Source organism: Heterocephalus glaber, unplaced genomic scaffold, assembly GCF_053883595.1.
Source record: "Heterocephalus glaber isolate CG9 unplaced genomic scaffold, H.glaber_assembly_v1.0 deba00001428, whole genome shotgun sequence".
In the NCBI taxonomy this organism is placed as follows: domain Eukaryota; kingdom Metazoa; phylum Chordata; class Mammalia; order Rodentia; family Bathyergidae; genus Heterocephalus; species Heterocephalus glaber.
In genome coordinates this window covers 1577310-1589394 of record NW_028258293.1, presented here as the reverse complement: position 1 = coordinate 1589394, position 12085 = coordinate 1577310, and the positions used below count along the sequence as shown (strand labels likewise).

Genomic DNA, 12085 nt, shown 5'->3' with positions numbered 1-12085 from the left:
GAATCTGCAGGAAACACCTTAGTTCTGCTCTGCTTAGTGCCCCAGAAGTTCTGTCTTGTTGATTTCAGACTCACCTTGCTTATTTCCACTTCAGTGCCTGGTGTCTAGTGTCTTGAAAATTGCTTTTCAAATATTTTGTGTTTGTTTGCTTCCAGTGGGAGGGAGAATCCAGTCCCTCCTTCACGCCCCCATGACAAGGAAGCAGAAGTTGGCAGCCAGCACCCTCTTGCTATCCATCCAGACGGTGCTGTGCTCAGTGCTGCATAGGACAGTGGAGAACCGAAAGGATGTGGTCCTGGCCCGAGGCAGGTCCGAGGACGTTGGCCTCCGGAGCAGGCAGCAGATGTGCCCAGCACTGGATTTATGAACACGGATGTGGATCAGATGGAATCCCTCCTCTGAAGGAGTTCAGCATGAGGAGAGACAGAAGCAGGCGGGTTCACAGAAATCAGACTGCAGAGTGTGCTGTGTGACATGCAGAGCTCTGGGCATTCTGCAGAAGGAGTAATTGACTCTGACCTGCAGCCTACGGGAGACATCCAGTCCTGGAGAAGGCCGTGTTTGCACTGGGCCTGCCAGAGAGCAGGGCTATGAGGGAAGAGGCAGCGAGTGGCCGGACGAGGACTGGGCCTTGGTCCAAACCAACCCCGGGTTTCTGCAGGCCCGGGATGCCACTGCAGCCCTGACAGGCCAAAGAAGCATGCCAGGAAAGCCTCCCTCCCACTCCTTCCTGCTGCCCAGGGAAAGTCATATCCCAAACCCAGAACATCTGGCTCCTTGATGACAGATCAAGCTAATAGAGGGAGAAGAAATTAACTCCCAAACCTGCTACATGGCTGAAGCATGAGTTCGTGTTCTCTAAAATCAAAGAATGAATGCTAGGAACAATGGGGGTTAAGAGTAGGAAAGATTTATTGAGAGAAAGACAGCTTCTGTCTAAGAGAGACAGAAGGGGGATCAGAAAGTGGGTTGCCTGCCGACCCTGCTTCTCAAAGGTGTTTTATGGGACAAGGCCATGAGGTGAGGCGAGTTCAAGGTGGGACAAAGATATAGTCAACTAGTGAGATTACAGGCACAGTTGCTTAGGTAGTATTGATTAACTGGGATCCAATGGGGAAACAAGTCAAGTAGCAAGCACACAGGAGTGGGCAAGGCTTTTCTGTGGTAAGGGGTGGGTCAGGGCTCTTTCTCCGAAGATCTTTGTCCCCCACCCAGGTGACTGATACCTATTTAGAATATCAATCACTGCCACGTGGGTGTGGTAGTTTCTCTCCTTTTACAGTGCTGGCCTTCAGTGAATGTGTCTTCACTGTCCTCCAGGTTGGTTCCTCCCAGGCCCGCCCTGTCTAGCTGCCTACGAGGTATCTAATTAACTCACCTATCTGCAATAAGGTCACACCCATGGACCCACCAGAAGCTGGTGGAAGCCAGGCTTTCTGATACAAGAGGTGCTTGGCTAGGTTCTGGTTGCAGTTCGCGTCCTGTCACCTCCACATTCCCTGACCCACCCATCCACCTGCTTGGGTCTTGCTTGCCATCTCCACTGGGACATTTCCCAGCTCCTCTTCTGTCCTGTTCCCCAGCCGACTGCAGGCTGAGCTCAGATGATGAGGCATAGATAGATCGCTCTGCCCATCCAGGGGCCGAGTGCAGAGCCCGTGTGCGAGCAAAGAAGGCAAGCACACGATGTGCCCTCCCTTCCTGAACCTTTGCCAAAGGACTTGCCGAGCTCTCTGGGAGGTGGAGGAAGAGCCTGTGGGTCAGCTGTGGGGCAATTCCATAAACATCTCCGGATTCTGGCAGTGCTGTGGCCCCGATAATTCTCCCAGGAGCCACAGCAATGTCTGAACAATCGAAGTGCCTGGCAGGAAGCGCACTGTATGAGGTGCAGGATGTGAGAGTCTGCTCAGCCCCAGTGCCCCGGGCCAGCCTTGGCAAAAGCCACATCAGGCAGTCTGGCCAGGGTCCACCGTTCCCACTCCTCATCCTCTTCCTGCCCCTCCCTGTGGCTCCTCCCATTCCACCTTTCTCAGCTCCACTCAGCAATCCTGTCCTGCTCACCAGCAGAGTACAGACTGTACTAAGCCACCCCCACAGGGCGCTGCACCTAGCAGGAAGCTCCTACACCCAGAGGGGACGCCTGTCCTCCGCTGAAACCCTGCCTGTGGCCCTGCAGGGGGGGGGGCACGTCTGGGCTCAGAGGCAGCGTTTTAACCCCCTGCAAAGTCCTCCCTTCTTTTTGGGGGGGGGGGTACCGGGGATTGAACTCGGGACCTTGTGCTTTTGAGGCAAGTGTCGGAATTACTGAGCTAAATCCGGGGCCCCTGCAAAGTCCTGAGGCCCCCAGGAGTCTCTGCCAGGCTGAGGGGAGGGGCAAGGTCATGTGGCCCCACCCCCAAAGCCACTGTCCTCCCCCGGCCCGCTGTCCGGCTGTCCAGGGCTGTGGGGTTCTTGCTTCCCCAGTCTTAGCTTTCAGGGGCCTGGGCCTGGGCTCAGGGCTTGGGCTCCAGAGACTCATGGATCCCCTGACGCGTGTCTGACCCCGGGCCAGCAGCCCTCTACCTTTCTCTGGGACGGGGCGGGGCCTGTGGCCTCATCAGAGCCTGTGCCCCAGGAAGGAAGATCCCTGTGGGCCTCACTGCACTGCCAGGGTCACGGCCACCAGCCCCAGGCGGCTATTTATGTCCACGCTAAAGTTAAGACTCAAGGCCTGGGCGGGTGTCCCGTGTGCAGGACTCGGAGAGGGGACATTTCCTGCACCAAGAGGGTCCTAGGGCCAAGTCACGCAGCGCTTCTGTGAAGCCAACATTAGAAATAAAACAAACTCCTGAAATTCCGATTTCTCTTGGGAAAGTGGAGGTGTGGGGGCTGGGGCTGGGGCTGTGCCCCTCAGATGGGCCCCAGCGGGCTGCAGGCCTCTGTTGGGCATTTAAGCTTTTGACCCTGGATTCGGGACCGACCGGCTCCATCTCTGACGGTGCGAGCGCACCCCAAGTGTGCTCCTGGAGCGAGACTCTAAGGCGTTTAACGTGGCTCTCACTGTTGCTATGGTTGCGCACAGTTCCATCCGCGGGTCTTCCGCGTCTCGCTCTCATTCTGCCCTATGTTAGTTACACTGCGGCCCCCAGATCCTGCAGGTCCCTCGGGTGGCTGTGAGCCCCGCCCGCCTGCAGGCCTCTCCGTCCGAGGCTCAGCCCGGGCCCGCCCCGCCGCAGGCCGGAGGGCGGTGACACCGCGGCGACGTGGCCCGGCCCGGCCAATGGGCGCGCGGGGCGTGGGGCGCGCGGTGGCCGCGTCCTCTCGGACCATGGCGCGCGCGGGGCTCGGCGCGGGGCTCGGGCTGGCGCTGGCGCTGGCGCTGGCGCTGTCGCCGTCGCGGGCCAAGCCCACGCTGCGCAAGGAGCGCGTGCTGCGCCCTGACTCCGAGCTGGGCGCGCGGCCGCCCGAGGGCAACGGCAGCTTCCAGTACGACCACGAGGCCTTCCTGGGCCGCGAGGACGCGCGTGGCTTCGACCAGCTCAGCCCGGAGGAGAGCAGGGCCCGGCTGGGGTGAGGGCCGCGGGGGCCGAGGGGCGTGGGGAGGGGCTGGGGTGGGGACTGTTTGGACCAGGATGGGGACCCGGAGGGGACCGGCGTAGGGACCGGTGCGGCCGGGGTGGGGCCCGGGCAGGAACGTGGCGCTGGGAGGGGCCGCTGCCTGGGGCGGGGCCGGGCTTGGGCCCGCGTGGTGTGGCTTGGGTGCTATGCTTTCCTGCCCACTGGCGACTTCTCCCGCGTCCCCAAGACTCAGAGAGCGGGCTCGGGACACTTTCCGAGATCTCAGGGACAGGAACAAACTTGGAGGAGAGAAAAACCCTTTCCAGAGAGGGGCTGTTCCTGCCTCTGCCTAAGGGGCGGGATCTGAAGTGGGGGGCACCGGGAGGCTCCCCCGTTGGATGCCCCAGGTACCCCGCACTCTGGCCCAGAGGGTGGGTGGATGAGGAACTCAGCTGTGGGGTCAGGAGCCAGACCTGGGGAGCAGCATTTTGGGGAATCCCCACCACCCCCTGCTGTCCCGCGAGGAGGGTAGGACCTGCACCCACCAGGCGAGGCAGCCTGCGGAGCGGCTGAGCCCTGCCCCTGGGCACCAGGCTTCCAGAGCCTGCCAGGGCGGAAGACCTTCCCCTCCTTCCCGTCTTGCTGCAGTAAGGAAGAGCACAGCCCTCCATCTGTGGGCCAACCGAGGCCACCGAGTTCAGGGGAGCGGAAGGACAGATGACAGCACTGAGGAGCAGCCTCTGCCGCTGTGAGACCTCTGAACCTGAGAGTCCTTCCACACAGGCACCTTCTGGGGGGCAGGGAAGGGCTTCCCCCTCTCGGGGCTCAACAGCAGGGCCATCGATACCCACGAGGTGCTGCGGTCCTGGGAGGCCGCTGTGCTTCCTGCCAGGGCCTTCCTGTTGTCCCTGGAGCAGGGGCTCGGCTTCCTCAGTGCACTCCGTGATGCCTGCGACAGTCTGCGCAGCAGGGCGTGCTGACCCGGGCCAGGGCCCTGGCATCGCTCACTCCTCACCAGAATGCCCTGGGTGCTGGCTGGCGCTGGCCTGCCCTGCGCTGGGGCCTCAGCGCCTCCGGGGAGGCAGGGACAGGAGGCCACCCACTGCCGCTGTGAGGGCAGCTTGGGAACCACAGGGTGGGCACGCTGAGGCTTCATCACGGACAGCGGGGCTGGTGGTGCCCCTCAGCTGAGCTGGGGACCACACGGGACCTCGAGGGCCAGGGAGGAAGACGTGAGGGAGAGGGGAGACCGAGGCAGAGCAGGGAGGACGCCTGAGAGAGATGGGGTGCCATCCCGTCTGTGGGCCCCAGGACTTGTTAGGGAAGTCAGGCCAGCAGCAGGGGAGAAGGTAAGGGAGCCGGGCACTGGGGAGACTGAGGCAGGAGGCTCACCACACAGTCCAGGCCAGCCTGGGCTACACAGTGAGTTCAAAGCCAGGCCGAACTACATGGCGAGGCCCTGTCTCAGTAAACCCAAAACAAAGACAACAACAATGATAGTAATAATAATAATAAAGGAGTTGGGTTATGTCCGGGAGTTGTCTTCGGGGCAGGTCCACTGGCATCCGTGGGTGCTGTCTGACCCTGAGCGCTGTGCAGAGGAGCCTGGAGCTCACCTCTCGGTTTTATCTGGACACAGGCCGTGGTCCGTCAGCAGTGTCTGCCTCTGGTGCCTGTCGGGTGTGGGGCGAAGCGAGTTGTCCTGGACAGGAAAAGGCCCAGGCGCGCGCTAGCACAGTCACAGCACAGCGTCTACTCGAGACCCAGCGTTCTGGACGGTGTAACTGCCCCACCTGGTGCTGGACCAAGAGCCCGCAGCCTTGATAATAAATAGCCTGGGGTTTCTCCTCTCCTCCCAGGAAGATTGTGGACCGAATCGACAGTGATGGAGACGGCTTCGTCACCACTGAGGAGCTCAAAGTTTGGATCAAACGGGTGCAGAAAAGATACATCTATGATAATGTCGCCAAGGTCTGGAAGGACTACGACAGAGACAAAGACAACAGGATCTCCTGGGAGGAGTATAAACAAGCCACCTACGGCTACTACCTGGGTAAGAGGCACCGCAGGGTCGTCGCTTCTGGTCCCTTCGGGGGACATCGCCGCCCTGTAACAGCTCGGTGCGTAGTGCCCCCTCTGCTGCCTAAGGAAGTTGAGTTGCTGCTGGGAGCGAAGCCTCTGGGGGAAAGAGCCAGGGACTCGAAAGCCCCTTAAGCCACGGCCCCACTTGAAGGACACTGCAGGGGCACCCAGGGGAGAGCCCAGATGGAGGTCTACCTGTGTGTGGCACTGTGTCCCAGCACTGCAGCATTAGCCTGGCAAGCGAGGAGGGCGCAGTGAGTCAGGGAGGCCTCCTGGTGGAGGACAGCTTGGGAGCCGGGCCCTGAGGAGGCAGCTGCGTGTGCAGAGCCGCTGCAGGGGCGGGGCAGCAGTGCACTGGGAGCTGGGCAGGCTGGACATGGGCCGCCAGGCTGGGCGAGGGGCAGTGCTCAGCTGCAGGTTAAGCCTCTCCTTGCAAACTCGCCCGCAGGGAGCCCTGCAGAGTTCCAGGACAGCGCAGACCATCTCACCTTCAAAAAGATGCTGCCCCGGGACGAGAGAAGGTTCAAGGCCGCGGACCTGGATGGGGACCTGGCCGCCACTCGAGAGGAGTTCACCGCCTTCCTGCACCCTGAGGAGTTCGAGCACATGAAGGAGATCGTGGTTTTGGTGAGGTCCATGGGGAGCCAGGCTGGGCGGAGACCAGGGAGAAGGCTGCCCCACGCCTGCCTGCCCTTCGGCCTGGAGGGCGCTGGGGAGGACAGAGGTCGGCCTGTGTGCGCAGGAAGTCGGCAGCGCACTGTGTAACGGCAGCCCGACCGTCAGCTGGTTCCGTGCAGCCTGGTGTGGACGGCCCGGCCAGCTCCCCTCTGGACTCCAGGCTGAGGCTGGCTGAGTCCCGCACAGGCACAGAAGAGCAGTGGGCACTGTCAGCAGCAGCCCGGCCGGCCTTTTAGCCTTTTAGCCGTGGGGCTAGAAAGGGGTCCAGAGTCCAGAGCGAGAGGCCCTTGGGCGGTAGAACTCTGAAGCTTAAGTACAGCTCCCGGCTGCAGAGGCTGCCGCCGCCGGGGTGGTCCTGGAGGGCAGCAGGGATGACTGCTGTGTCGGGGCCCGCTGTCCTGCTCCACCACCATCTGCTAAAGCCCTGGCTATTTCTTGGGCAGGTGGCCCGAGCCTGGTCCGCTGCTTCCACGCTGGGCAGCCTCTGCTGGGGCTCTCACTCCGGAGCGGCAGGGCTGGATTGTTCAGCTGGCCGTGGCGGGAGAGGCTCTCTCCTGCCTCCTGCCTCTGACGGAGGGCCGGCTGGCTCCGGGGTCTGTCCTCTGCCGTCCCGCGTCTGTCTAGCGGGGGATCGCGTGCCTCCGAGTGGCGCCTGCTGGGCTGGGTTGCCTGTGTTTTGCACTCCCGACGCCTGTGCGCTTTGGCCCGGGCACAAAGATCGAGAAGACGAGCACAGCGACTCCGCAGGAGAGTGCGCTCTAGAGGCAGCTACACCTTTGTTCTCAGCGATCAGCCCTCACATCCCTGACACAAGCTCCGAGTTCCCGGCCCAGCAGGCCCTGACTGGCTCTCCAGTCACCTGGCCTGGTGGTCCTCACACCAGGTTCCTTGAGGGTCCCCCCGGGGCTCCCTGGGGTGTCTGGTTGGAAGGTGGGGACGTCCTGGCCTGGCAGCTTCCTCATGGAATCCCAGGGCCTCTGGGTTAACGGCACGGGGTGGGGGCTCTGGCCTGCTTTGAGGGGTGAACTAGGGAATGCACCAGGCGCCCCACCACAGGATGCTGGACCGAGGGGCAGCAGGAGTCCCGCGCCTCCTTTGAGCACAGGGCCATCTTGCTTCCTCTTTTCCCTTTGCTTCCCAGGAAACGCTGGAGGACATCGACAAGAACGGGGACGGCTTTGTGGACCAGGATGAGTACATCGGTGAGTGCTGGCCACTCAGCTGTCCTCCTGGGCAGCCTCCCTGCTCTCAGAGAGGGGGCTTCCAGCCCACTTGGTCACATCGGCCTGCTGGCCCAGGTTGCCCCTGGCTCTCAGAGGCGCCCCATCCGCTGCCTCATTTACCCTTGTGGGCTTACAGTGAGGTCCACACACCCTTGGTGACCTGAGCTCCTGCTGGTCACTCGGAGCCCTGGCCCCGCCTAGCGCTGCAGTAACGAAAGGGGCCGAGGAGGGGCGCACTGTGCTCATAAATCCAGGGAGACCTGGCCAGTGCTGGTCCCGGCTGGTCCGGTGGGTGGGCCTTGTCCTCCTGGCCGGGTAGTGGAAAGCTGGCCGGGAGGGGAGGGCGGCAGGGCGCTGCCCGGAGGAGCCTGGCTCCTGTGCTGGCTGCGGCTGTGTGGCTCTGAGAGTCCTGGCGTCGCCCTGAGCCTCAGTCTCCTCACCTGCAAAATGGGAATAAATGGCGTCAGGTGCAGGGTGGGGTAGAGTGGGAAATGACTAATGCGCAGGACGCCCTTTCCGCAGACAGTGTGTGTGTGTGTGTGCGGGGGGAGCCTGGAAGTCCTGCTCTGTTCCTTCCTCCCTGCCTCTCCTTCCACTTCCTGGCGTTTCCCTGTATTGATGGCACGCTGTTTTCAGCATTGAAGCTTTACTGCAGAGGGCACTTTGTATCCTGAAACCTTAGCCACCTGGCTTCTCTAGGCTGCGTGCCCATCTCACGGAAGCTGCCTCCGAGGCTTCTCTTTCCCTGGCGCAGGGGGAGCAGGCCCCGCACCCTTCCCATCCCAGTGTGCAAGGTGGGCTGGGATCTGTGCAGCAGGGCTGTGTGCGGAGGGAGTGCACAGGGACACGGCCTGCACAGGGACAGTGGTGCACCCAGGGTCAAGGCCACGGCTGGAACCAGAGTGCCTGAGTCCCCGGCAGCCCCAGGACCAGCCCTCGACGCCCTCATCTGTATCATGGGTAACGCCAGTGCCTGTCTCAAAGGCTTTGAGGAAGTCACTTGGGAAGAGGGATGTGGAGGACTGAGTCTCACCTGCACTTAGGTTGTGATGGTCATCGGCTCTCACCCGGGGCGCCAGTTCGGCTGGGGAGGCTCTCGGCAGGGCCCGTTTGACCTGCAGCACCCTGTGACTTGCCAGTTATCACCTCCACCTTGCCGACAACTTAGGGCTGCACCACTGCACTGTGACACGCAGTCCCAGACTCCAGACCTCGTCGAGACCAAGCGCCCGGTTCTCTTTCCTTTGCTTGCTTTTTTCCTTATTCACCCATATTCGCAGTACACGCTGCTCGCGTTCATCTTGGGGAGTTGGCACACGTATGTAACGCGTGCGTCTGCGTTCTTTTCATTCCCCTCCCCGTCCCTGCCTTCTCCCTCCTCTCGGTCCCCTTCCTTCCCTTTTGCAAAAGATTGAGCTCCCTGTTTCCTCTCGTCTTCCTTTTATTTTGTTTTTGATCATTTCTACTTTGGAGTCTCGTGTGAGAGAAGCCGTGTGATACTGAAGCCCGCGTGGCTGACTTTCTCACCTAGTGGTGTGGTCTCGTCTCGGTGCATCATTTTCCTACACGTGGCTCAGGTTGTTACGGCAGAGCAGTGCTCCTCTGTGTCTCCTCGTCTCGGGCCGCACTGGTCCACTGGGGCCTTCCTGGCGGATGGGTGGTTGTTACTGGCCCCAGAGCCTGCGCCCTGCTGCTCGAGCCAGGCCCCCAATCCATCATCCCCTTTCCAGAAACTCGGGGTCCATCTCTCTGGGCTGTCCCTTCCCCATCGCCCTCCATCACCAGGACGCCCTTGCCTCGTAGCGGACATGTTTTCCCACGAGGACGGTGGCCCTGAGCCAGACTGGGTCTTGTCGGAGCGAGAGCAGTTCAGTGACTTCCGAGACCTGAACAAGGACGGGAAGCTGGACCAGGACGAGATTCGGCACTGGATCCTCCCGCAGGACTACGACCACGCGCAGGCCGAGGCGCGGCACCTGGTGTACGAGTCGGACAGGAACAAGGTAGCGCACCTCCAGCCGTGGCCTGGGCTGGGGTGGTTCCTCCCTTGGCGACAACTGGGCCAGGGTCTGGTCCCTGCCGCATAGTGGAGACCACAGCCCGAGCCCCACCAACCACGGGTACAGACGCACTCTCAGCGCCCCCACCGGGGGAACGTGGGGGGCTAGGGGCAGGGCATGGACGTGAGCGGCCTGCCTGTCCACCCGGACTTTCCGCTGTCTGCCCAGCTTCGGGCCCTGCAGAGTTCCAGGGAGTGCTCTGGTATCTGCGCGTAGTTACCCCTGTCCACAGGGCTGTGATGAGCTCAGGAGGGGTGCTTGCCCCTGGGCTCAGCCCCAGTGCCCAGAGAAAAAACCCCAGTAAGCTTAACGAAGGCCTGCCCATCCCACTTGGGTAATGTCCCGATTCCCCTGGTAGCAGGTGAGCGGGTCATGCAGTGGCCACGGCGGGGGACCTCCAGGGGGCTATTGGAGATGTCCAAAGCGCTGGTGGCCACGTGGGGGTTTCGGTTGCCGGTTACTGGGCCGTCGGGAAGCTGGTCCAGTGTGGAGCGCCTCGGTGCAGAGCAGAGAGTGGAGGAGGACCCCAGGGGTTCGGCTGTCCCTGACGGCCTCCTCCCTCTCCCGCAGGATGAGAAGCTCACCAAGGAGGAAATCTTGGACAACTGGAACATGTTTGTGGGGAGCCAGGCCACCAACTACGGCGAGGATCTCACCAAGAGTCACGACGAGCTGTAGGAGCCGCCGCTGGCCTTTTCCCTTGGCGCAGCTGTCCCCAAGGTCTGATTTACAGCAGTGCATCCCCGGAAGAGCGAGGTTGTGCTGCAGATCGGGGTAGAAGATACTTCTCACTAAGCATTTACTGGAAAATGACCAGTAGGACTCAAAACACATTATAGTCCTGGCAAATTGCCATTCTTTATGGGGTCCCTGGCTACAACGTGAGTTTTTAAGTTTCTTTTTTCCTACTAAGTTTAAATGAAAGGGAAATAAAACTCGGAAAAGCCAGGTTACTCAGAAGTTGGGTGGGTTGGGGTCACCGCAGATTGAGTGTGCTATGTATGATAGTTATCAGAATTTTCTATTTGCAGTTGTTAAATAGCGGGCAGGGGAGAACTCTGAGTCAGGGAAGTGGTGTCGTCCCGGCAGGCTGTCTGGGAGCAAGTCTAGTGTCCCACACTCCCCGCTTCTGACTTGATCCTTTGAGCTGTTACTGTGAGTTGCAGAAGAAACTCCAGCGTATTTTTCCGTAGGAACTTGGCTAACGTACACAATCGACCCACATCTTTGTTTTTCATTTTTACAATAAGTAACAATCAAGAAAGATAATGTGAACAAGAAAGGAATTTTCAGGTGGTGAAAAAAACGGCAAGCCCTGAAGAACTGTAGGAAAATGGTAAACACTTCCCATGTACTTGAGAACATTTCCTTGACCTGTGAACCAGGCAGGTCTGATCTTTGAGGTAGTGGCTAGAAACAATCCATTTCCTCAGTGCCCTTGGCTTGCAGTGAGGCCGTAGGGTCCCTGGGAGGCCGCCTGGAGTTTGCCAGTCTGTGATTACCTGCCCCAGGTGGCCCTCAGCATGGAATTAGGACAAGGTGAAGCTTGAGCCATTCACAGGACTGGTGGAAAGGGAGGAGGAAGGGATTGAAATAAAGGACCTGCCTGAGGATTTCTCCAGTGTCCTGTGCTGTGTCACCTCTCAGATGTCCTTTGAGACCTCACTGTTCATATAACCAGCATGGTAGGATTCCAGCCGAGTTAGGAAGGCTCTGGGTATTTTAAATCCAGCTACTTGGATGTCCAGGACAGATCTGTGATTACTCATCCAACACATGGATACCTGGAGTCCTTCTGCACTGGGCATGAGTGGGTCATGCAGTGGTGAGGTCTGTCCGATCCGGTTTCCCCTGAATCCAGAGTCTGCCCCGTGCCTCTGCTGCCCCACAGGATTCGGTCCCTCTTCCTCAGCCCAGTCACCCTCTCACCTCTTCTTTTCCCCCACAGTCCAGCCTGCTGACTTTCTGGTTTTCAGACACACCAAGGCCATTGGCAGGTGAGGCCTCCCGTCCTCCTGCTGCTTCCAGGTCCTCAGGGAACCTGGCTGGCTGTTCCTCCCCATCCTGCCAGGCTCACCTCAGTCGTCCTCACCTGGGTCTTTGTCTTGTGTCCTTTTCTGATTTCTTCCTGGCATGACCATTGATATTTGTCACCTGTGCTCCGCCCAGATCCCACAGAATGGCTGGCAGTGATAGGAAGAACCATGCTTCTGGAGACAAGAGGGGCTGTGCCCCATCCAGGGCCCCGGGGAGAGTCTTCCCATGTTCCCTCCAGTCTGGTCACTGAGTCCTTAGCTCATGGGGCAGTCACTTCTGTCTCTGCTTCTGTCCCCTCGTGGACTGTAATGTGGCAGAGTGGAGCAGCTCTGTGACATAGCCAAGTGTTACAGCTCAGGGTGGTGACTCGAACGCAGCTCTGAGGCACAGCTGAGCTTTACAGCTCCGTGTGGCAGCTCTCATTCTTTGAAGACTCAGGAAGCTGATGATCAGTTGAGGTGGAGAAAA

The 12085-nt window shown here is 60.2% G+C and overlaps 1 protein-coding gene across 1 annotated transcript; it reads left to right on the top strand.

The window, feature by feature from the left end:
• The first annotated feature begins 3288 nt into the window (after nucleotides 1-3288).
• Rcn1 (reticulocalbin 1) lies at nucleotides 3289-11193 on the top strand. Its single transcript, XM_004851609.4, has 6 exons — nucleotides 3289-3549; nucleotides 5397-5590; nucleotides 6068-6246; nucleotides 7439-7499; nucleotides 9324-9523; nucleotides 10151-11193. Exons 1-6 carry the CDS (start codon nucleotides 3308-3310, stop codon nucleotides 10256-10258), a joined length of 984 nt encoding a protein of 327 aa, XP_004851666.1. The 5' UTR covers nucleotides 3289-3307; the 3' UTR covers nucleotides 10259-11193.
• The last annotated feature ends 892 nt before the right edge of the window (nucleotides 11194-12085 follow it).